At 40.5% G+C, this 25,595-nt stretch overlaps 1 protein-coding gene across 1 annotated transcript in view; it reads left to right on the top strand.

Moving 5' to 3' along the window:
* The window catches only part of XPNPEP3 (X-prolyl aminopeptidase (aminopeptidase P) 3, putative), an 81,407-nt gene that overhangs the window by 19,091 nt on the left and 36,721 nt on the right, over positions 1–25,595 (top strand). The window contains exons 2-4 of the mRNA XM_006890092.1: positions 956–1,072; positions 20,925–21,332; positions 24,569–24,771. Coding sequence (XP_006890154.1) covers positions 20,981–21,332; positions 24,569–24,771 — 555 coding nt within the window. The 5' untranslated portion in view covers positions 956–1,072; positions 20,925–20,980. The remainder of the gene's footprint in view (positions 1–955; positions 1,073–20,924; positions 21,333–24,568; positions 24,772–25,595) is intronic.

Raw genomic sequence — 25,595 nt, 5'->3', positions numbered from 1 at the left:
AAAGGTGAAGGGTTAGCATAAGAGAGGAAGACCTTTAGCAGGATAGATTGACCCAGGGACTGTAACAGTGAGCTCAGCTGTGTGGGGCATGATGAGGATGTCATAGGATAGGGCAAGGCTTAGTTGTGTTCCTGATCGGGTCAGTGTAAGTCACAGTCAACTGGACAGCACATTACAACAACGGACTGCCAAAAGGACAAACAAATCTGTTTTGAAAGAAGTGCAACCAGGATGCACCTTAGATACTTTGAACACATTTTCTGGAGGGGCTGGTCCTTGGAAAAAAAGACTTCAGGTTGGGAGAAGTGGAAGGCATAAACAGAGAGGAAGACCCTCAACAAGATGAATTGACACAGTAACCAACAATGATCTTGAGCCTATCAGATGTGAGGATGGTGTTGGATAGGGCAGTGTTCAGCTCTGCTGATCATAAGATTGCTGTGAGTATTAGTTGACTTGACAGCATCTAACAACAATAATAGCTACTACCATGGGTGTTGATTATTGTTCCAAGTAAGGTGAAATCCTGGACAACTTCGTCTATCATGATGTTACTTATTGGTCCAGTTGTGAGGAATTTTGATGTTGAGGTGTAAACCATATTGATAGATCTCCTTCAGTAAGTGCTTCAAATCCTCTCCACTTCAGCAAGCAAAGTTGTGCCATCTGTGTAATGTAGATTGTTGAGTCTTCCTCCAGTCCTGATGCCATGCTGTCCACGTTCTTCTTCCTATAGTCTAGCTTCTCAGATTATTTGTTCAGCATACTGGTGAAATAATTACACTGACAGAATACAACCCTGACATATACTCTTTGGAACCCAAAAATACTGACAGGTAGAAGGACATAAATACTAATTTGCATTATTTTAACAAACTCAAATTACTAGTGGTGATTGTCCACCATGGAGAATCTAGATTCGCTGTTCCATTTCATCCTTTTTTTTTTCCTTCAGGATTCCTGTCATGTTCACAGCGAAAGTACTCCCTTCATCCTATCCCCAAGAAGAAGATTCCTAACCGATGCTTGGGCCAGCCCAGTCCCCTTACACACCCACACCTTCTCAAACCAGGTAATGACTTTTAAACATAATGGTATTTAAACATTCTATCTCTCTGCTTAGGTTTTTTATCAAGAACTATGCTATTAGATGAATTTTCTGCAGTGAGCAAAATGTTAGAGATTTGCATGGTCCTGTATGATACTCAGTAGTCACATGTTGCTAGTGTAACTGAAGAACTTAACGTTTTGACTTGATTTTGTGTTAAATGGAAAAGTTGATGACTATATGTAACACAACTCTGTTCATTGCCAGTGAAGTCAGTGCAATTCACAGATGGATATGTGATTCTCTAGAAAGCCTCTGGAGGCAGTAAATTCCATGGGAGGCAATTGCAGAGCTTTCTTCTGAGGAGGGGCTAGTGGCTTCAAACCAGCAGAAAGGTGCTACTCTGGAGTTAGCAGCTCTTAAGGACTATGCTGCAAGGGCCCATGTGTAACTGTTGTTGGGTTGTTAAGTGTTACTGAGTTGACTACAACTCATGGAGACCCTAATCATGCTAAGCATCCCTGATATACTGGAGCCCATTGATACAGTCACTGTGTCAGTCCATCTCAGCCAGGGTTTTCCTCTCATTCTGCGGCCTTCCACCTTTCCAAGCATATCTTTTTCCAAAAAAGACTCACTCCTCCTAACAACATTCCCAAAGTATATGAGATGACATTTCACCATCCTTGCCTCTGAAGAGCACCCTGGTTGCACCTTCTCCAAGACCTGTTTGTTTATTCTTTTGGCAGTTAATGGGATATCCAGTACTCTTCTTCACCACAAATCACAGTCATTGATTCTTCTGTCATTCTTAGTCATTGTCCAAGTTTCAGTTTTCAGTTGAAAAGATCTTGTCTTGGGACAGGCACACCTTATTCTTTAAACTGACATCATTGCTCTTTAGCACTTTGGAGAGATCCTTGACAACAGATTTTTCTCAGTGTGATAACACCTTTTAATTTCTTGAGTGCTAATACCAAAGGAAGCAGGAGTGGCATCCACTTCCTGAGCAACATGCCTACAGAAACTCTATGAACTTTGGAAAATGTCGATAGTTGTAGAGGGGCTTTAGGCCATTTATTCATAGAGTTGCTATGAGTTGTTCTCGACTTGAAGGCAATCAACAACAATACCAAGGGTACTGATTATGGATCTAAGATGACATCATTGACAACTTCAATCTACATGTAACTAGTGCTATTATATTATTACACAATGTCAATCTAGAACATAATACAATTAACTTTACATTCAGAATAGGTAGTGAAAGATGTATTTTAGAATATTTTTAAGAAAAGTTTTATTTCTAAGATGCTTCTAAAACTGTCTTCTAATATTTTACCTATTGAATCTTTGAAAACTTTTCTGTTAAAAATACTTCAGAAAACTTGTGTTAAAAATACTTCAGAATATGTTTTCTTTGAAAGTATAAAAAGTGATCATTTCAATATTTTAACAGAACTTTTTATAAAAATCATGCACAATTTCCAGGCTTGATTTTCATAGCTTTGAGAGTTGGAGTCTCTGTTGCTAAAAGTGATGGCAAAAGTTTCATAAAGGTGATTCTCACTACTTTTTTCTTCTTCCTATTATCTAGTTCTCAGTGTTGTTTCCAAAAGATATGTGATCCCAGGGTTCAAATTGAGACCTAACGCTTGTTTTATTTGGTTTGGGTTTTTTTCCCTTTTTTGGAATTCTAGAATTCCTTTTTCTCCCCCTTTGTGGTGTACCATCAAATCAGATCCAACTGGCACAAGAGGAGATTGCCCCTCCTTCTCCAGGAGAGCATTTTGTGGATTAGAACTGCACACCTTCCAGGTTGCAGTACATCATCTTGCCACTAGGCCACCAGAGCTCCCTGAGACCTAAAGATTTTTTAAAAAGAGAGGACAATTAAGTGGTACACTTTAAGGAATAGGTATCATTCTATAAAGGTGTAATGTAACCAAATGTTTCTTAGAAAAGCAGTCACACTTTCAAGGAAAAACTCATTATTTTGCTTCTCTATGCAGAATTAAATCTTTGTCGTCAACCCTGTATGGGATGATTATCTATCCAGGGCCCCCTGTTGTTGTTAGGTGCTGTTGAGTCGAGTACATACCATAATGACCCTGTGAACAACAGATCTGAACCCTGTCCTATCCTGTGCCATCCTCACACTTCCTGACAGACTAAAAGTCTTCGTCTCCTTTTCCATCCCTCCGCCTTTCCAAACGAATAGCCTCTTGTGTCCCTCTCCAAGGAATAACCTCTCCTAGCAACATGCCCAAAGTATGTGAGGCAAAACTTTATCATCCTTGCCTCCAAGGAGCACTCTGGCTGTACTTTTCTCCAAAACCTATTTGTCCTTTTGGCAGTCCATGGGATGTTCAGTACTCTCCTCCAGTATCACAGCGCAAAAGTATCAGTTCTTCTTTTGTCATCTTTATTCATTGTCCAGCACTCGAATGCGTACCATGGCCTGAATCACACACAACTTAGTCCTCAACCTGACATCATTGCCCCTCAATGACTTGGAGAGGGGCCCAAATGCAGACTTTCCCAGTACAGAACTTTCTCCTGAGTTTCTGACTGCTAGTGCCAAAGGTGTTGATTGTGGATCCAAGTAAGATAAAGTTGTTGACAGTTTCAGTCTTTTCTCCATCTATCATGTTATCTATAGTTCCAGTGGTAAGAATTTTTGTTTTCTTGACGTTGAGATGCAATCCATATTGAAGGCTGTGTTCTTTGATCTTCTGCCACAGGTGCTTCAGGTTCTCACTTTAAGCAAACAAGGTTATTGATGAGTCTTCCTTTGGTCTTGATACCACATTCTTCTTCATCAAGTCCAGCTTCTTCAGTAATTTGCTCAGAATGCATATTGAATAGGTATGGAGAGAGGATACAACCGTGACACACTCCGTTCTTAATTTTAAACTATGTAGTGTTCCCTTGCTCTGTTCACACAACAGTATCTTGGTCTAGGTATAGATTTAGCATGAGCACAATTAAGTGCTCTGAAATTCCCATTCTTCTCTTTGTTAGCCATATCTTTTTTTTTTAAAATTTTTCCAATTTTGGTTTATTACAAATAAAGCTAGTATAACATTTGTGTAAAGATTTATATGCTTTTATCTCTCTTAGGTAATGTTAGCCATATCTTGTTATGATCCACATAGTCAAATGACTTTGCATAGTCAATAAAGCATAAATAGACATTCTTTTTGCATTCTTTACTTTCAGCCAGGATCCATCTGACATCAGCAGTGATATCCCTGGTGCCACAGCCTCTTCTAAATCCTTCTTGAGCTTCTGGAAGTCCCCTATCTATGTACTGGTCTAGCCATCTTTTTCATGATCTTTAGCAGTATTTTGGTTGCATGTGGTATTGATATTTTTTGATAGTTTTCCACATTTTGTTGGATCACCTTTCTTGGGAATAGAAACAGATATGGACCTCTTCCAATCTGTTGACCAGACAGCTGTCCTCCAAATGTCCTGGCATAGACTAGTGAGTGCATCCAGGGCTGCATGTGTAAATTGAAACAAGTCAAGTGGTATGCCATCAATTTCAGGGGCCTTATTTTTGCCAGTGCCTTCAGTACATGTTCTGCTTCCTCCTTCATTTCCATTGGCTCTCCTGCTTATACGGTACTTCCTGAAATTTTTCCATATCCGTCTTTTTGGTACAGCAGTTTTATTTCTTCACTCCATCTTCTTTTGATGCTTCCTGGGTAGCATTCTATATATTGCCCATAACATCTTTCAATATTGTAACTCAAGACTTAAATTTCTTTCTCAGTTCTCTGAGCTTTAGAAATGCAGAGCAAGTTCTTCCCTTTTTGTTCTCCAGTTCTAGATCTCTGCACATTCCATCACAGTACTTTGCCTTGTCTTCTTGAGCTGCCCTTAAAAATCTTTGTTCAGCTCTTTTACTTTGGCATCTTTTCCCTTTGTTTTAGCTTCTCAACACTCCAGTGCAATTTTAAGAGTCTTCTTCTGAAATCCATTTCAGTGTTTTCTTTCTCCTCTGTCTTCAGAGAGTTTGGCAATGACTAGGGAGGATAGAAGGAGAATTGATGCCTTTGAGCTGTGATGCTGGAGAAAAGTAGCAAGGGTACCATGGACTGCTAAGAAAACAAACAGATTCATCCTGGAGAGGGTTAAACCAGGCTGTTCCTTGGAGGCAAGGATTCTGAGGCTTCATCTGACATACTTTAGACATGTTGTAAGGAGGGACCAGTCCTTGGAGAGGGACATCATGCTTGGGAGGGTGGAGGGACAGCGCAGGAGGGGAAGGCCCTCTATGAGGTGGATTGATTCAGTGACTTGGGGTAATTGGGGTAGGTGTATCAGAGACAGTGCGATTGGCACAGGACAGAGCAGAGTTTAGGACTGTTGTACATAGGGTCGCTATGAGTCGCAAGCAACTCAGTGGCACGTAACAACAACCACCTCTGTCTTTGTAATGACCTCTTTGCTCTCTTCATTGGATTATATCTTGATAACCATCCCACAGCTCATCTGGTCTTCAGTCATTGGTATTCAGCTGTTTCAAACCAGTTCCTAAGATGATTTTAAAATTGAGGTGGAATTGATTCGAGGTCATATTTTGGTTCTCATGGACTTGTTTTCATTCTTTTTCTGCCTCAAGTTGAACATGCACATGAGTAACTGATGGTCTGACCGACAATACACCCCTCACCTAATTTTGACTTTTGATACTGAGTTTCTCCAATAATTCTTTCCACGGATAGAGGCATTCTGATTCCTATGTAGTCCATCAGATGAAGTTCATGTGTAAAGAAGAGATTGTGTTTTTTTAAAAAGGTATTTGCAATCAATAAATCATTGAAAATAGAAAATTTGATCATTCTCTTTCCAGCTTCATTCTGTCACCAAGTCCATACTTTGCAATCACTGTTCTTTTTCATTGTTTCCAACTTTTGCATTTCTGTCACCAATTATCTTTAATGCATCTTGATTGCATGTTTGGTCAATTTCGGGCTATAGGATTTGCTAAAAATTTTAAATTTCTTCTTTGACTGTAAATACAGGAGCACATATTTGAATGATAATCCTATTCACAGGTCTTCTTGTATGCATAGGGATACTGTCCTATCACTCACAGCATTGTACTTCAGGACAGAACTTGAAATTGACTTTTTGACTATGAGTGTAACACTATTTGTCTGTTTTCATTCTCAGCCTAGGATACCATGTGATTATCCTATTCGAAGAGGCCCAAGCTAGTCCGTCTTATCTCACTAATGCCTAGAATGTTGATGTTCATGTGTTCCATTTCATTTTTTCAGTTTGTAGTTTTCCAATCTTCAAGCTTCGTACATCCATGTTCCAATGGCAAAGGATGTTTGCCATTATTTTTTCTCATTTTGACTTACGTCCAATCTGGGCTCTACCTCTTTTAATACGGTAACTATCTGTGTTCTTCTCCTGTTCATAGGGGTTTCAGAGGGCTGTTATTTAAGAAGTGGAGGGCCAACTCTGCTTCCTCGTATGTCTTAATCTGGGAGCTCTACTAAAATGTGTTCACCATAGATAACCCTTGTAGCATTTGACATACTGGTAGTGTAGCTTTCAGTATCACAGCAACCCACAAGTTATCTCAGTACAGCAAACTGACAGACAAGTCCTGTACCAGTTAGAACAATGATACCAGGACCCCTTTTGTTGTTGTTGTGTGTGCCACTGAGTCAAAACCAACCCATAGCTGACCCTCAGCAGGTTTTCAGAGGGAATAATTGCACAAGAGGAGATTTTCCATCCTTCTCCCATGGAGCAGCTGTTAAATTTTTACTTTCTGCCTTTGGGATTACAGGACAGATTCTTGCCACTAGGCACCAGAGAACCCCTAGGATACCAAAATCTGAAGATGCTTGAGTTCTTTAATATGATAGCTTATATTTTACATGTTTCTATACACATTTTCCTGTATACTTAAAATCATCTCTAAAGAAGCTGCACTGCAATCCCAGAGGTACATGGTTTGAATCCACCAGATGCTCTGCTGGAGAAGGAGGGGCACTCTCCTCCTGTACCAGTCAGATCAATTTGACGGTACATACACACACAAAATCATCTCTAGATTACTTAAAATATCTAATGCAATGTAAACATAAATAGTGCTTTAAACTCCCTCTTAGCCTTTGAAGGGCTAGTTTCACCATTTAATTGCTTCCGCCTTCCCCAACATTATCAGTTCAGAGTTGGTTGACTTTGCAGATGTAGGGCCAGTGGATATTGAGGGCCACCTCTATTTACTATGTAAAGTTATATATTAAAATGATAATGTCACTGTTCCTGTGCCCTAGTAACAACTATTAGCAAAAGAACAGAGTGACACACGAAATAAAGGCTATTACCTGTCAGATTAGTGCCCTACTATAATCTGTATGAGATCAAAAAGTCACCAATTATTCAAAAATGAGAGTGAGAACATAAAGGGGAGAGAACTAGAGTACTGGAAAAGGAACAAACAGAACACAGTCAAAGAGAACATTGGGATAAATATAACTAAATTTCACTGAACAATTTGTGTGCAAATTGTCAAGTGAGCACCTAAAGTTACTGTGTCATTTTTCACCCAAAACTCAATAAAATATTATTTTAATCAAAGCAAAACAGTAATGTAAATTGCCTTTAGAAATGTTACTCTTTCACTATTTCTACTTAGTGACTAGTACCGGGTATCTCAGTGGGGACTTCCTTTTGGTGATTCTTCATCAGACTGGAATTCCTGCTGGGAAGTTGCCTAAGACTCAGAAAATGTAGCTCACCACTAAAACACACAAGTAATCAGAGTTTTTCAAAGTTGTAAGATTATAGCAGTCAAGTTAGTGTTACTTCTAAGTCTTTCACTTTCCTGCCCTTAATTGGGGGGGGAGGTTAAACTGATAATCAGTTTTACCAGCTTTGAAAATGGTTAATTTCTTGTGGTAAGATGCTTTTCCAAGGTGAGCTATATTTTCAAGCCTTGAATCTGATGATCCTGTTGTCAGGAGGTTAGGCTCTATAACTAAACTTCATAAATTAATAATCAGTACTCACATTTATATTTGCACACATACACTTAGGTTCCTGTCAACTGTGGAAGGGATGCCTCTCTCTCTTGGACACAGAGTTTTGGCTGTGGGACACAAGTAGATGAAATTGTGAAATAACCAATACCTTAGAAAAATTAATCAAATCCTGAAACAGAAATAAACACTGAGTATATATTAAAAATATTAATCATCTACCTATAGATGTAAAAGTTGTAAAAATATTAAAAGGATTATGGGACAGATGTATTTCAAGGAAGAGGCATTTCATCTTTTTGAAAAATCTCTTACAGAGTCAGAATTGGTTTGTTAGATTGTTGTTGTTATGTGCCATCGAGTTGCTTGTGACTCATAGCAACCCTATGTATAACAACAGCCCTAAACTCTGCCCTGTCCTGTGCCAGTCGCACTGTCTCTGACACACCCATCCCGATTATCCCTGTCACTGAATCAATCCACCTCATAGAGGCCTTCCTCTCCTATGCTCTCCCTCCACCCTCCCAAGCATGATGTCCCTCTCCAAGGACTGGTCCCTCTTTACAACATGTTCAAAGTGTGTTAGACGGAGCCTCAGTATCCTTGGTAAAGTGTCTGTGTGTGTGTGTGTGTGTGTGTGTGTGTGTGTGTGTGTGTGTGTGTGTGTGTAATATGTGTGTATATATGGATATTGTTGAGAGAGAGAGTGTGTGTGTGGTTACAAGTTATCAAGTGCAAACCTACTCATACTTGACCCTCCAGCAGGTTTTTAGAGGCTGTAAATCACACAGGAAATTGCCCATCTTTCTCCTGTGGAGCAGCTGGTAAATTTGAACCACCTGCCTCCATATGCATATTATTGTTGTTGTGTTGTAGAGTCGTAGACGACTCATAGCGACCCTATGACCAAAAGACCTGAACACTAATATAACTTTGGTTGTTTCTCCATGTTCATAGAGTTTCTGGAGGCAAACCATTTAGGAAGTGGATGCCACTCCTGCTTCCAATCTTGATTTAATTTGGAAGCTCTACCAAACACTGTCCACTATGGGTAACCATTCTTGCATTTGGCACATCAGTGTCACAGTGTTCAGCATCACAGCAACCATGAGTTACCTCCATACAGCAATGCACAGACCAGTGCTATACCACTTAGAAGAAGGTTTGACCAAAAACAGTTTAAACCAGGCCTGAGGGCTGCAGATTAAAATCACCCACCTTGGGCTTGGTAGCATAACTTTCTGTCCACTAGGTCAACAGAGCTCTCTTATGTTGTCATTGTTACTGTTGTTAAGTGCCATCAGTCATAGACGACTCATAGCAACCCTATGAATGAAAGACCTGCACACTTGGATAACTTTGGTTGTTTCTGTATGTTCATAGAGTTTCCGGAGGCAAGCCATTTCAAAAGTGGGTGCCACTCCTGCTTCCAAGCTAGATTTAGTCAGGAAGCTCCACCAAACACTGTCCACTATGGGTAACCATTACCTTTTTTGGCACATCAGTGTTATGGCTGGTTTATGTATATATGCATATATGTGTGTAAAATTTTTGTTAAATACCACCAAGTTGTGGAAAAAATGTACAGCAGACTGAAATGCTGCCATAACTCACCCTATCTTGCACCATCCTCACATTCTCTGCTGTCTTAAACCATTGTTTTGTAAACCCACTCTGTCAGTCCATCTTCTTGAAGGTTTTTCTGTATGTTGCTGACTCTCTTTAACTTTCCAAGCATGGTGTGCTTTTCCAAAGACTAACCTCTTCCAGTAACATGCCCAAAGGATGTGAGACAAAATCGTTATCCTTGCCTCTAGTGAGTACCTGGCTGTCCTCCCAAGACAAATGTTTGTTTAGTCTCTTGATGGTGTGGTGGTGGTTCTTCTGTACCCATAACTCCATTGGGTTTTCAGAGGCAGTAAATCACACAGAGATTGCCCATCTCTTCCCCATGGAGCAGCCAGTAGAGTTAAACCATGTGCGTTTGGATTGGCAGAACAACCCTTTACCACTATCCTCCAGGATTCTTCCAGTAGCTCATGGTAAATCCTACATTGGAATGGCAGCCCAACTCCACACCAGAGCTCCAGAGATCTTTTGGCAGTCTGTGGTGTATTCGAAATTCCTTGCCAACACCACAATTCAAAGTCATCACTTCTTCGATCTTTATTCAATTGTCCGAATTTCACATGCCATTTGATTGTGCACACCTCAGTCTTTAAACTAAAATCCTTATTTTTTAGCACTTTAAAGAGGTTCATAACAGCAGATTTTCCCAGGGCAATGTACAATTTGATTTCTTGACTGCTGCTTCCATACATGTTGATTGTGGATCCAAGTAAAATCAAATCTTTGACAACTTCAGTGTTTTCTCCATTGTCATAGTACCTATTGGTCCAGTTGTGATGATTTTCCCCCAATTAGTGCTGCAGTGTAGTACATACTGAGGGATGTAGGCTTTGATTGTTGATATGTGCTTCAAGGCCTCTTCACGTACAGCAAGCACAGTTGGATCTTCTGCATTCTGCTGACTGTTGAAGAGTCTCCACTAATCCTGATACTATATTCTTCATATAGTCCAGGTTTTTAATTATTTGTTCCACGTACATATTAAATAGGTATGGCAAAAGGATTCACCCCTAATGCACACCTTTTCTGGTTTTAAACCATATGATATCCCCTTTTTCTGTTTGAAAGACTTATTTCCTAATCCATGTGCACTTTGCACTTGAGCCAGTTAAATGAATGGAATTCCCATTTTTTTTTCAATGTTCTCCGTAATTTATTTTGATCCACTCAGTCAAAAATCTTGCATAGTCAATAAACATGCACAGTAAGCACCTTAGAGGGTATAAGCATGCTTAGCAAATCATTGTTGAGGTTTTTGTACATGTATCGTAGATTTTTTCTTTTATAAATACTTGTGTCTGTCTCTGTGTATGCATACCCTTTGTACACTGCCCAGTTATCTCCTTAAAATCTAGAAAAAAAAATTGCTGAATGTTTGAAAATTGTTCGCCCTAGGTTTCTCTTTGCTATATCCCTACCTAGGTGTCCTGAAGCAAGAGCAGCTTGGTAAATACTCGGCAGAAAGACACAGCGGATAAAGGAGTTCTCTTCTGCCAGATGCTGCTTTCACACCATGAAGTCAGACCAACTCCCTCGAGTCCCAGAGATTTCCCAAACTTAGCGTCTCCTTAAATGTGAGCGTGATAGCTCTTTCATACAGTCAATGGCAGCGTCAACTCTATGATAAGGGCAGTGTCGTTGGAGACGGCATGTCAGTTCAACCCTTCCTTGATCGCTAATCCACCTTACATCTCGACATCTCGAAAAAAAATTATCCCCACAAAGACTTAAAAGTTTATCTTAAACATTAAAATGTCCAACTGTGGAAAGTCTTTTTTTTTTAATTAATTTTATTGAAAATTTACAGAGATTTTGGATTTCCATTCATTCATTGTTGCACTTTTCTACCCGCCCACCCCAAACCTCCCGTTTGTTCTTCTCTTTGAAAAGTAAAAGAAAAATTCTTTCATTGTTATACAATCCCTCTCCCCAAGTCCACTTCACTATGCAGCCTTCGTTCTGGACTAATGTCATGACAATGATACCTAATCATGTATACCTTTTAAACAGTTCGCTCTCTCTCATCTGTTTGAATGCAGTATACATAATTTATCCCATCTATCTCAGTCTACCCCTCAACCCCGAGGTCAATCCCGTTTTACAGCAGTGACACTATGAAGTATTTGTCCTTTTGTGACTGAGATGTTTTACTCAGCATAATGTCCTCCAGAGTCATCCATTTTTAATAATATTTCATGAGTTCCTTATTTTTCAATGCAGTATAATATTCCATTGTGTGACTATACCAGAGCTTCTCTAGCCTTTCGTTTGTTGATGGGCACTTAGGTTGTTTCCAACTTTCTGCTTTTGTGAACATAGCCATGGTAAAGATGAGTGTGCATTGTGAAAAGTCTTAATATAAAAATTGTTTCCATTTTTATATTAAGAATTTTCACAGTTGGACTTTTTAATGTCAGTATACTCAAACAAAAGCTAAACGTACTGCCTTCAAGTTGATTCCAATTCATAGCAGCCCTATAAGGACAGAGTAAAACTGCCTCGTCAAGGTTCCAAGACTGAAAATCTTTAAGGAAGTAGACTGTCACATCGTTGTCCTACAGAGTGGCTAGTGACTTTGAACAGCTGACCTTTTGGTTAACAGCTGAGTGCTTTAACTACTGCACCACCAGACACCCCCCCCCCTCGAGTTCACTGCATTCTAGTCAGTTTTAACTCATAGTAACCCTCTTTCAGGTTTCCAAGGCTGTGAATCTTAATGGAGGAGTCTGTCCATCTCTGTCCTGTGGAGCCATTGATAGATTCATACCACTGCTGCCGAGCAGCCCTTTTCATTAGCAACTCAGCAAACTAGGACTGCTCTACTAGAGTACCTTTTCCTCAAAGAATGGTTTGTTGTTGCTGTTACATTCTGTCAAGTTGCCTGTGAATCATAGCGAGCCTGTGTACAACAGCTCTGAACTCTGCTCTATCCTAAACCAACCTCTTGTCTCTTAACACACTCACCCCTATCACCCCAATCACTGAGTTAGTCCATCTCATTGAGGGTCCTGCTCTCTTGCACTGTCATTCCACCCTCCCAAGCATGATGTCCTTCTCTTGGATTGGTCCCTCCTTTCAACATGCCCAAAGTATGTCAGACAGAGCTTCAAATTCCGTGCCTCTAAGGAGCAGCCTGGTTTCACCCTCTTCAGGACTAACCTTTTGGTTCTCCAAGCAGTCTGTGGTATATTCATTACTCTTCTTCAGTACCACAGCTGAAAGGCATCAATATTCTCCTCCTGTCATCCCTAGTCATTGTCCAGCTTTCTGATACATAGCACTTAATTGTGAAGACCATGGCCTGGATCACATGCACCTTCGTCTCCAGACTGACATCATTGCTCTTCAGTGCTCTGAAGAGGTTCCTGACAGCAGACTCTCCCATTGCAATTCGTCTTTTAATTTCCTGGCTGCTGGTACCAAGAGTGTTGATTGTAGAGCAAGCTAAAGCTGTTAATCAATCTCAATCTCTTTGACCGTCTATCATGATGCTGCTAGTAGGCACAGTACTGACAGTCTTTGTTTTCTTGATGTAGAGCTTCAATCCATATTGAAAGCTGCAGTCCTTGACCTTCTGTAGCAAGTGCTTCAGGTCCTCCTCAGTTTCAACAAGCAAAGTTGTGTCATCTGCATAGTGCAGGTTGTTGAATCTTCCTTTCATCCTGATGCCTACTCATAGAGCCCAGCCTCCCAGATCATCTGTTCTGCATATAAATTAAAATGGTATGGAGATAGACACATCCCTGCATACACCCTTCCCAATTTTGAACCATGCAGTGTTTCCTTACTCTGTTCTGATGACTACCTGCTGGTCCAAGTATAGGCTTTGCTTAAGCACAGTCAAGTATTCTGGGATTCCCATACTTAGAGTTAGCCACAGTTTGCTGTGACCCACACAGTCAAATGCCTTTGCATAGTTAATGAACACAGACACACTCATCTGGTGCTTTCTTCTTTCAGCCAAGATCCATCTAACATTAGCTATAATATCCCAAGTACCATGGCCTCTTCTATACTTAGATTTTCCCCCCAGAGGTACAATTAATGTTCATGAGATGCACATATCTTAAATATGCCATTCATTGAATTTTGACAAAGGTACAATACAGCTGACCCCAATATTTACCACACAGAATATTTCTGTTAGTTCATAAAGTTTCCTTGAACACTTGCATTCAGTCTCTATCTCCATGTGTAACTATTCTCTGGTTTCTGTCAGTATGGAGTGTTGTGCCTGTTCTTGAAATTGATCTAAATGGAATCATGCGGCCTATACTCTCTAAGAAATGGCCAAATAAACGCTAATATTCAGAATACCACCTATTTCAAGTTATTGTTAGGTGTCATCAAGTCAAGTACAACTCCTAGCAACCGTGTAAACCTGAATCCTGACCTCATCATCTCTGACATGCTTGAGCCCATTGTTGCAGTCACTGTGTCACTTCATCTGGTTAAGGATCGTCCTCTCTTTTGCCATTCTTCTACCTTTCCAAGCATGATGTCCCTTTCCAAGGAATAGCGTCTCCTAGCAACATGCCTAAACTATATGAGATAAAACTTTATCATCTTTGCCTCCTGTGCCTATCTTGGTTTGCTGGGTACTCTGGCTGTATTTTTTCCAAGACATGAAAACCTATTCTTTGGCAATCCGTAGGATATTCCTCTCCAACACCACAGCTCAAAGGCATCAGTTCTTCTTCTGTCAACCTTATTCACTGTCCAGCTCTCAGATGCATAGCAAGTGACTGAAATGACCATGACCTGAATCAGCTACACCTTAGTCCTCAAACTGACATCATTGCTCCTCACTAATTATGCCAACTATTAGTACTTTATAAAGTAAAATACTTGTTGAAATGATTCTTTCCCTTCATTACCAAGCCTGTTCTTCATTTTTACTATCTCATTGTCCAATATTTTGCATTTACTGCAGTTGTAAAAATCTACCCCAAAGCTATTTTGAGTGTTGACAGTGTGCATCTGGCATGAGTAGAGGGGCGAGCTACATGCGTAGGATAGCAAGGATGGGCCCGGGTGCTGACCGTGCTGCTGCTGGCCACATCAGTGCTGCGTGCCACACTTCTGATTCCACGCGTTCTGTGGAGCACTGTGCTGTGCAAGGTGAGTGCATGCAGCGATTTCTGCACCAGGTGGCCTCCTTCTTCTGTCTGGGCCCAGGAAGTAAACCCACATGAAATCAGAGGTAACTGATTAATAGAGCACAGGTAAGCCTATGCTTACCTTGCTGGCTGGATAATCTGTCCCCAGGCCTGGTGGATTAGAGGTTGACAAAAGCATCCAGATAAAAATCACTTTGAGACCTGAACATGTTTATAAATGAGGAGTGGGTGTACTTCATTTTACACAGTAACAATTGTTGTTGTTGTTATGTGTCATCAAGTCATTTGCAACTCATAGCTACCCTGTGTACAACAACCCTAAACCCTGCTCTATCCTGTGCCAATCGCATGGCCTCTGACACACCCATCCCGATTCTAGCTAATATTAAACAGTGATTTTTAAAGACCACCTATTACTAAAATCCACAGTTAGTTTCAGGAGATAATGAAACTACATACCTCAATTGTAGTAAAGACCTGTATCTTCCCATCCTTCAGACTTTATAAACGTTTCTTCTCTTGCTTTTCTACTTGGCTAGTTGAATATGAAGAACATTTTTCTTGGTCTCTTGAGTTGCCTTTGTCCTGAGCTACAAAACCCCAGAACTGATTTTGAGACTTTGCCCACTATTTGCAGATTCCAACCATGTGACTCAGAGTCTTCTGATTGGCTCATTAAGTTTCTTAGACTAGCCCTTCCACTCTTAATTATTCTGTGTTACGAAATACTGGCTTTTGTACTGGTTTCTTAATGCTTTACAATTTGACAAAGTTGTCAGAATGTCTATTCAGTAACAGTTTATTAATAAATTCTGACTAGATTACCACTAATAATTAGTTCTTTGACTATCAAGCCATTAAAACTAAGTTTACCTGTGGGGTTAAAGTTCATTACTTAATGCCTCTTTTTTTTCCTCCCTTTTAAACACATACCCTCCACCCTTTCATTTATTAAAAGGAGTATTTCACTTTGGATAATTTTTCTGTTTCAATGGAGAGCTCTTTTCTACTCTGAGGTTTTAGGAGTTTGGAAGCATTTAGTCAGTGATCATTGGTGGTAATTGGTAGGCTTGTAAATTAAAGGGTCCTTTTAAGTATTTTCTTATATACTCATTTGTAGAAGATTGGGTTCAGCAAAGAAGAGAGTTCTTTGAAAGTTGTAAAGAATAGTTTTTTAATTCTGCTTTGATTTTTAAAATTTAGATTTTTTTGAAAGTTATTTTCTGCTAGAAAAAAAATATATTCTGTTACTAATAAAAATTAATAGATAAAATCATTGATATTATCTTCCATTTTCTTCTCAACATCCAGAATCACAAAATGAATTTATTTCATTTTACTTCCTCAACTGTACCTGTGAACTGACTAAAAGCAAAACATAGGAAAAAGAGAAAATAAAGACGGGGGGTAAAAAAGATCAGATAATCTCCCTGCTATAACTGACCGCTGCCTACAGAGCATACTTAGTGCTTGGCGCATTGAGAAATGTCAGTGTTTGGTCAGAATCAGGGAGAGAAGTAGGTGTCTTCGGCTCCAGTACAGAGTTTAGACTTCTGGCCAAACATCCCAGCAGACTTGGGAAGCTCATTCCCGAGAAGAGAAGTGTCTGTGAACCTTCCCTTCCAGGCCAAATATGTGATCTTGTCTGATTCAGTCTAGCCTGAAAAGCCCTTTCCTACCTTTCTTACTTCCTTCCAACTTCATAAATATAAATACCCCCTTTTTTTCTTACTGTAGATGTGTGGAGGGTTACTATTTTATTAATCATTTGCAACCTGCAGTTATTCACATGGAGACATAAACTATAAATTGACAGAACAATGAGATAGTTCCAAGGCTTATATGTACTGAGAATGGAAACTAAAAACATTCAGAAGTCTTTGTCCCAGCAGTTTTTCTCCTGGGAACTATTCTGTAGAAACAAAAACATCAATATACAAAGCCATGAGTCTACCAGGGTATAGATTTTAAAAATAAAAAAAATATTTATTACAGTACTGCCTAAAGTAGAAAAAGCTATCAATAATATAAATGCCCACAAGTTAGGAAAACTCATTGCCATTGAGTCAGAACCACCTCCTAGCTGACTCTCCTGCGGGTTTCTAGAGGCTGTAAATGTCGTAAGAGGAGATTATCTCTCTTTCTCCCAGAGTTCTGGTAGATAAGTGGATAAGGAGCAAGCTGCCAGCCCAAAGGCAGGTGGTTCAAATCCACTTACCATTCCTTGGGAGAAAGATTTACAGCCTCTGAAAACTCACTGGAAGGTCAACTATAAATTGATTCCTACTTAACATCGCCTAACAGTGAATAAGGATGACAGAAGAAGAATTGATGCCTTTGAGCCGTAGTGTCAGAAAAGAGTGCTGAACATCATGTGCTGCCCAAAGAACAAATATGTCTTGGAGAGAGGGCAGCCAGAGTGTTCTTTGGAGGCATGGAGGCAGAAATGATGAGACTTGGCCTGACATACTTCAGGCATGTTCCTAGGAGGTACTTTTCCTTGGAGAGGAACGTGATGGAAGGTCGGCGAAGGAGAGAGGAAGACCATCGGCCAGATGGATTGATACAGTGACTGCCACAGTGGGCTCTAATGTGTCAAGAAGTGTGAGGGTGGTACAGGATAGGACAGGGTTCAAGTATGTTATTCAGAGTTGCTATGGGTCTTTCTCGACTCGACAGACCTCACAACAAGAAGTAGTAGCAAGGAAACAATTCAATAAATGCTATCTGCCCCAAAGAATATTACAGAGACTTCAAATGGAATATATTGAAGCTATACGCAGTAGCTTGATGAGAGGGATTTCCCATCAAGATCCAGGAAAGAGTGTATAATATGATCCCATTTTTAGAAAACAGTAGAAGGCCACATGCATGTAATATGTATATATGATTACATAAATGTTAACAGACAGGAAAGGATGTGTGCTAGATTATTCACTTGAAAGTGATGCTTGTGAGGAGCCAGGCACACAGTAAAATGGAGCAGGGGAGACTTCACTATTGAAGGAGCTCAGTGTGATATGGTTACATTTATCTACAAGGATTAGGAAATTCTGTCTCACATACTCTCAGCATGTTGTCTGGAGGGACCAGTCCTCAGGAAAGGTGGAAAGCCCCCAACCCAATGATTGACGCAGTAACTAGCACTGGACTCAAGCCTGTCTGATAGGGTGAGGATGGCACAGGATAGGGAAGGGGTCAGACCTCTTGTTCATAGGGTTACTCTGTGGCATAAGCAACCTGATGGCACCTAACTGTAACAACATGACATGTGTAGAGAGTTCTGGTGGTGTAGTCCAGAGGAGGTTGTACTGCTGACCCAAAATTGGCACCTCTCAGGTGGTTTGAATCCACCTGTGGCTCTTCAGGAGAAAGATGCAGTCTCCTTCCATGTTATTTGTAGACTCAGAAAACCTACTAGTGGGACTGCCCTGAGCTGGTTCAGACTCAGCAGCAGTGAGTTTGAGGGTTTTGATAGGATATGTACGTTTATGGAAATGAACATACATATTCGTAGGGACAAATGAATGTGATCTGGCCAGTCAGGAAAGCCTTTTAAACGAGAAAGGTAAAATTGAGGGAAAGGATAAGTTGTATTTGTGACGTAAGAGGAAATGGGTTATACATTAATTTATAGACATTAAAAAGTTGGCCAGATCACAAAAACTCACGTGGTATATGGGCTTGACTTACACAAAATCTCCCAGGAAGCAGTGGCAGAAAGTAGGTTAGCAGTTCTGTGGTCGAAAAGGCCAGAAGATCTGCTCTTGTGAAGACTAAGCCTTGGAAACCCTATGGGACATTACTGCTCTGTCATGTGGTCAACAGAATTCAGAATCAACTCAAAGTCACCTAGAAAATTTTGTTACTACAATTAATCCCTTTACATATGTCAGCCATTTATACAACATCTGGTATAGGGTGAGCACTCAGTAAAGGCCCTTCCTGCTTTTTAGGGAGCATTTTCTATCCAGAATGCCTGAGCTCAGATCCCAGCTATGCCACTTCCTAGCTCTGTGCCTCAGGAGCCTCCTTTGTAACATGGGAATGTCATTGGATATCTGCTTCTAGTCAGTGACTGGGGTAATGGGAATAGGTGTGTCAGAGACAATAAGATTGGCACCGGATAGAGCAGGCTGTAGAGCTGTTGTATATAGGGTTGCTATGAGTCGCAGGTGACTCAATGGCACATAGCAACAACTATTTAACAGATTCCTCCAGAACTTAGTGGTTAAAAACAGCTTACAAGTTACTGCACATAGTTTCAAAGAACAGCTTAGCTGGGTGGTTCTGATTTGGGATCTCATGAGATTTCAGTTAAGCTCTAAACTGAGGCTGGGCCTATCTGAACATTGAACTGGGGCTAAAGAGTCCTTTTGCAAGATGCCTCGTGTGATTGTTGGTAGGAGATCCAGTTCCTCCTCATCTGGGCCTTTGCATCCCCACAGTGCTGCTTATTTCATGACAGCTGTCTGTCTTAACCAAATGGACAAGAGCAGGTGCCCAAGACAAGCGATAATGCCTGATATGATGTCACTAACGTTACATTTTATTCATCATACAGCCCAGCCTTGGAATATTGTTGGAGAAGGGCCCACTCAGGGATGTGAATACCAGAAGCCAGACTCACAGGTGCCATCCTGGAAAGCAGAAAGTCATAGTAATAGCCAACTTACTCTGCAAGAAACCCAAGCTCATTTCCCTCCAGTGCAGCTCAAACTCAGTCAACACTTACTATCCCTGTGTCTTGCTGTCATGTTGACCAACAGAGCTTCTACACTAAGATAAATGAGGACTAGAGTCGAGGAAGTGTACTTCCAAAATGAGCCAAGGAAGACCCTGTGGATAGAGTGATCTCATTGTACAGACTCAACCCAAATTGGGGGCCAGTTGCGTGACAGATACCAAGCATTCAATAATGTTGTCACTATTATTACTGCTAAGTTTAGACTGATTGTTTTAGTAATTCTTTTGCTTAGGATCTTAAAAGTACAAAGAGGCATGATTCTCATTGTATAAGAGGGTCGCTATGAGTCGCAGGCGACTCGACGGCACATAACAACAACAACAAGGAAAACGTTGTCCTAGACATCCCTGGACCAGCAACCAGGTAGTCTGACAGACACTAATAATTAAGAACACATGGCACTTCATAATGAAGGTTCCTAATATGGGGAGTTTGGGGACCTGTAGGTGAGACTGAAAGGAATCTGAGATAACTTGAAATTGCATGCCACAAGTTTAGTGGTAAGGAGTTGCGCTGGCAACCCCAAGACAAGTGGTTTGTCTCCACCAGCTGTTCCACGGAAAGAGATGGACAGTCACCTCATGTGATTTACTGTCTCTGAAAACCTGCTTGGAGGGTCGGCTATGCCCTTGGTTCTGACTCGATGGGACACAACACCAGCTGTGAGCAGTTTACAGAGCAGGAGAAATCTGTAGCTTTCCACATAGTCTCTAGGGAGTCTTCAAACCTTAAGAGCCACATGCTGGGGGGGCATCATCTAGTTGGATTCTTAAGACAGCACCAAAAGGTGGATGATACCATTCACATTTTTGAAAGATAGAAAAATCGGCCTGGCCCTTAGGTCACCATAGAAAGGTGTAGCAATTGACAAGTCCTATTTGAAAGGCATTGCTATACTTTGGGAATTAAGAAGGAATTATTGATCTGTAATTAGGGAATACTTTTTGGTCATTAGCTTTTTTTCTAAAAACAGCAAGTCATTTGTCAAATGCACTCTGTATTCGTTATTCTAAGTCCCCGAAAATATACTATGGAATAAACAGGCAATAGTTTGTGCCCTCAGGAAAAATTATTCTCTTTTGAGAAAATCATGGAGAGAACGTAGCCCTTTTGCCCATAATGTTGTTCAATAATATTTTATTTGAATGAGTAAAAGAATGAACCAAAATGATGACTCTCACGGAGTTATGAGCCTAGTTTTGTAAAGGCAGGGAATGGCAATTTGAAGCCTGGGTTGCCTCCCAGAATCTTTGAGGAGATTTGACATAAAGAGTTGAACTTACATGTCTCCACCTAATACTGAACTGTTTTCAGTTCTTTGGTACTTGAGCAACACAAAACATTACTGTTTTTCTTACTTTTAGGAGAGGTGACACCAGGACTGTCCCAGGTGGAATATGCACTTCGCAGACACAAACTGATGTCTCTGATCCAGAAGGAAGCACCAGGACAGAGAGGGACAGACCAGACTGTGATTCTACTGTCCAACCCTACGTACTACATGAGTAACGACATCCCCTACACCTTCCACCAGGACAACAATTTCTTGTACTTATGTGGATTCCAAGAGCCTGATAGCATTCTGGTCCTCCAGAGCCTTCCTGGGAAGCAGTTACCATCACACAAGGCTGTGCTCTTTGTGCCCCGGAGAGACCCCAATCGAGAACTCTGGGATGGCCCCCGATCAGGCACCGATGGAGCGGTTGCTCTGACTGGGGTGGATGAAGCCTATACACTAGAGGAATTTCAGCATCTAGTGCCCAAACTGAAAGGTAACAGATGGGAGCAGAAGTCCAGCTGCAGGCTCGACTGGGGCTAGACCTGCTTTACGTTAACTCAAGAGTAGACAGAATGCTTTGTTGCTAACATTATCATCACAACATTGTTTCCCAAACCACCATGACAGGACCATGTCTTCTAAGAAGACCAAGCTAGTCTGGGTCACATTCCTTCATGTGATATAGGTCTTCATGAAATTATTCATTTATTGCTGTTTTAATTGCCCTGCTTGGAAGTCTGAGAGAATTTCTTTTAAGAATGGAGGGTAGATATGAGCCATTCTTCAAGATGATTGACCACTTTATTGACAACTTCTTATCACTTCTTAACTAAACACTTTGCCAGCTTCAAAAGGAGATGGTAGTCTCAGAATGATCCATGATTCAGTGCTCAACGTCACCTCAGAACATGTTAAAAACACAGGCCTCTACGGAGCTCTGGTGGCCTAGTGGCAAGAAGCTGCACTGCAGTCCCAGGGGTACTCTATTTGAATCCACCAGATGCTCGGCTGGAGAAGGAGGGGCAATTTCCTTCTGTACCAGTCAGATCCGATTTGATGGTACACACACAAAAAATAATTTAAAAAAGAAAAGAAACACAGGCCCCATCTCTAGCTACTGAACCAGAATCTGAACAAGATTCCCAGGAGATCACATGCACAGTAAAATAGGAGACGCACTACTTTAGATTTTACAAATTAACTTTTAACAAGCAAATAAGAATTTATGCCTTCAGTTCTCCCTCAGTCACGTATTCTACATTTATTCTGATGAGATGACATTCACTCAGAATGTTTTAGGATTCCTATCCTGAAACTTTCTTCAGAATCAGCACTACATTGTAACTGTCGTAGTGATTGTCACAAGTCTTCAGGTATGGGAAGTTCTTTTTTCCTTCCTTAGTTTATGTAAAAATCAACTTAATTTGCTGAATAAGATTGATGAATGTGATTGGAAAATAACAGATTTTTTGACCAGAGTTATGGATGATTTATCAAGTTTGAATCCAGTGTTCTTATGTATTAATCATCCTTGAAGGCAGCTTCTGAAAGAGCAGTGTTTACATGAGAGCAGTGGACCACACGTTGGCGTATGCAAGTCCTTGTACACTTGATTTGATTATTTTATCCCTTAATATGAATATTTACAGAGGTAATTGTTCAGTTAGTAGAAACTTTTTATGTCTTCAGATTATACTTAAAAGGACAATGGGGCTTTTAATTTTTTTTTTTTTTTTTTTAGCTTTTGGTTTCTTGAATTAGTTGGTAGCAATCAATCTCAATTTCATCAATCCAGGATTGTTAAAATCTCACTTAAAATCTTTTTCTCAGAAGTACTTCTCATCTACCATTCTTGACATTAGTAATATGCTACTTTAAAGCAGTGAGCAAAAGGAAAGATAAATGAAATCAGAGTCACATGAAAGTTTTTAAAAGGCTATGATTGAGGGAGCTCTGGTGGCCTAGTGGCAAGAATCTGCGTTGCAATCCAAAAGGCACATGGTTTGAATCCACCAGATGCTCTGCTGGAGAACGAGGGCAGTCTCCTACTGTGCCATTTGGATCCAGTTTGACAGTTCATGAAAAGAAAGGGGGGAGGGGGGGCTAGCATGATTGATGGTGAAGATACTGAGATTGTTAACAGCTTCCATTTGCTTAACTCTACGGACAACACTCTTGGTACCAGCAGCCAGGAAATTAAAAGACAAATTGCTTTGGGAAAATCTGATGTTAGAAACTTCTCCCAAGTTTTGAAGAGTAATGATGTCAGTCTGGAGACTAAGGTGCACCTGATCCAGGCCAGAGTCTTCACAATTACTTGCTGTGTGTCAGAGAGCTGGACAGTGACTAGGGATGATAGAAGGATAATTGATGCCTTTAAGCTGTGGTACTGGAGAAGAGTGTTGAACAAGTTTGTCCTGGAGAGGGTGAAACCAGGCTGCTTCTTGGAGGCAAGGATTCTGAAGCTTCATCTGACATACTTTGAGCATGTTTCAAGGCAGGATCAGTCCTTGGAGAGGACTCATGCTTGAGATGGTGGAGGGGCAGCCAAGAGAGGAAGACCCTCCATGAGGTGGATTGATTCAGTGACTGGGGTTATGTGGATAGGTGTGTCAGAGACAGTGAGATTTGCAGTAAGATAGTAAGATTGGCATGGCATAGAGCAGGGGTTAGGGCTGTTGTACATAGGGTTGCTGAGTTGCAGACAACTCAACGGCATATAACAACAACATCATGATTGAATTTCTATTAGAAGATTAGTGGTTTTCATGTAATACATACATAAAACCGTCTTTACTTTAAATGAACTTACTTTTAAATGATGAAAATTGGGAATTAGGGCACTGTGTCACTGATGCATTTCCAAAAAAAAGTTCTCAGGGATGCCCCTCACACACACCATCTCAAAGTACATGTTAGTCTCAGAAACTTATACAGCCTTCCAGATTTTGAGTGTTAGGAATGCTGCTCAAAAGGACTGGTGTAGATCTGGTGTTAAATGGAAATCAATACCATAATGAGCCTTCTTAGCATGTATAGTTCAGACAGATGAAGACCTTTTTCTTGGGTCTGTATTTATCAAGGATAATTTATCATCCTTGGGGCCCTGAAGGAATAGACAGAAGGTGGAAAGGGAGAAGTGGTAATTAATACATTAGTAACTATTATGCTTTTAGAACAATGAATAATTGCTCCAAAACATAAAAAAAAACCCCTCCTTTCACTAGTACTGAGATCTTTTTATGATGGAATGCAGTCCTTTAGCTCAAAGGTCATGATCTGATTACTTATCTTTTTTGAGTATAGTTACAGGACAGTCTCCTAGATCAGTAGTGAGTTCTTTAACTGATCAGCAGTTGTTCTTTAACAGTTAATAAATTAATAATAAATAATAAATAAATTAAAGTGAGTGAATTAAACTGTTCTCAACCCATGTCCTTTAGTCCCACCTGTCTGTTCTTAGGAAGAGCAGTGAGGTTTTGAAACAGAAAAGCTGTACATTGAGTCTATGAATACTTAGCGTTTTAGGGGAAGTGGTCTGTCCAGTGGTTTACAGTCGGACCCTTCAGTTACATTGGCCCTGAGAAAATTTACCCGCAGTCCTTTAGATTTCCACCCCACAACTCTTTTAAGAGTTGTGACTCTTGTTCGAATCATTCTGATAATTTGGTGTTTGTTATCACTGCTGTTAGGTTTGTTTTAAATTGGATTTTGGCTTCTCATTTTAAGCTGAGACAAATACGGTTTGGTATGATTGGATGAAGCCCCCTCACGCACAGCTTCACTCTGAATACATGCAGCTTGTGACAGAAGCCAAAGCGAGGAGCAAGAACAGAGTTCAGGCGGTCCAGCAGTTGGTACAGCGCCTCCGGCTGGTCAAATCTCCTGCCGAAATCGAGCTGATGCAGAAGGCTGGGAAGCTGACATCACAGGTATGATTGCTGTTGAAAACATTTTTCCAAACTTAAACATAAGTTCTTGGAGTTCAGTGGGCACCTTGAAGTCATGCGCCCTTGTCAGTAACTTCCCCACAGCCCGGTGAACATCTCTGTTCAGTGAACATACTTTGCTCCTTTTAATGAGCATGAGGCTTCCTCAGCACTTTGAAAGGCAAATTAAATTTTTCTTGTATCTCTTACCATTAATATTAGTTGTTTCTTCTTAGAGACATAATTCTTTTTACTTTCCCTATGATAATTGTATAGTAGAAGTTAAACCTGATCCACTAGCTAACAAAGATCAAGAAGATCCAAAATTACGGCGCATATAAATTTACAGTTCCAGGGAAAGGTACAGGCTAGAAACGGCGTTCGTTTAAGAGTGTGCGTCACAGCCAGTGGTCATCTCTGAGCAGAGGCTCCAGAGGAGCCAGGTAAAGGCTCCTGTTGTCCTTCCTTGCAAGTGCCAGGAATGAGAACTGGTTTTTCCTCACAGTTCAGTGACTCTGAGGTGTGGACAAAGCACTGAGGAATTTGTCAGCCCACTTTAGCTGAAGATTTTTCTGTTTTCTTGGTCACATGGCATTTTACCTTAAAGCAAAACCATATGGGAGGGTCTCATCAAGACTAAGTGCAAGCCATCAGTATCACTGTTGCCAAGACACAGTGCTGGCACAGTAGTACACCTTGCCTCTAGGACTAGTGGTTTCGAAGGCATTATTATTTTTTTTTTTTTCTATAATTATATTTTATTAATTTTCATAAACATTTACAGAGATTTTGGGCTTCCACTCATTCATTGTTGCACTATTCTCTCG

Source organism: Elephantulus edwardii, unplaced genomic scaffold (genome assembly GCF_000299155.1).
Source record: "Elephantulus edwardii isolate Elephantulus edwardi_28Jun2011 unplaced genomic scaffold, EleEdw1.0 scaffold00086, whole genome shotgun sequence".
NCBI lineage: Eukaryota > Metazoa > Chordata > Mammalia > Macroscelidea > Macroscelididae > Elephantulus > Elephantulus edwardii.
This window is presented reverse-complemented; position numbering and strand designations above follow the sequence as displayed.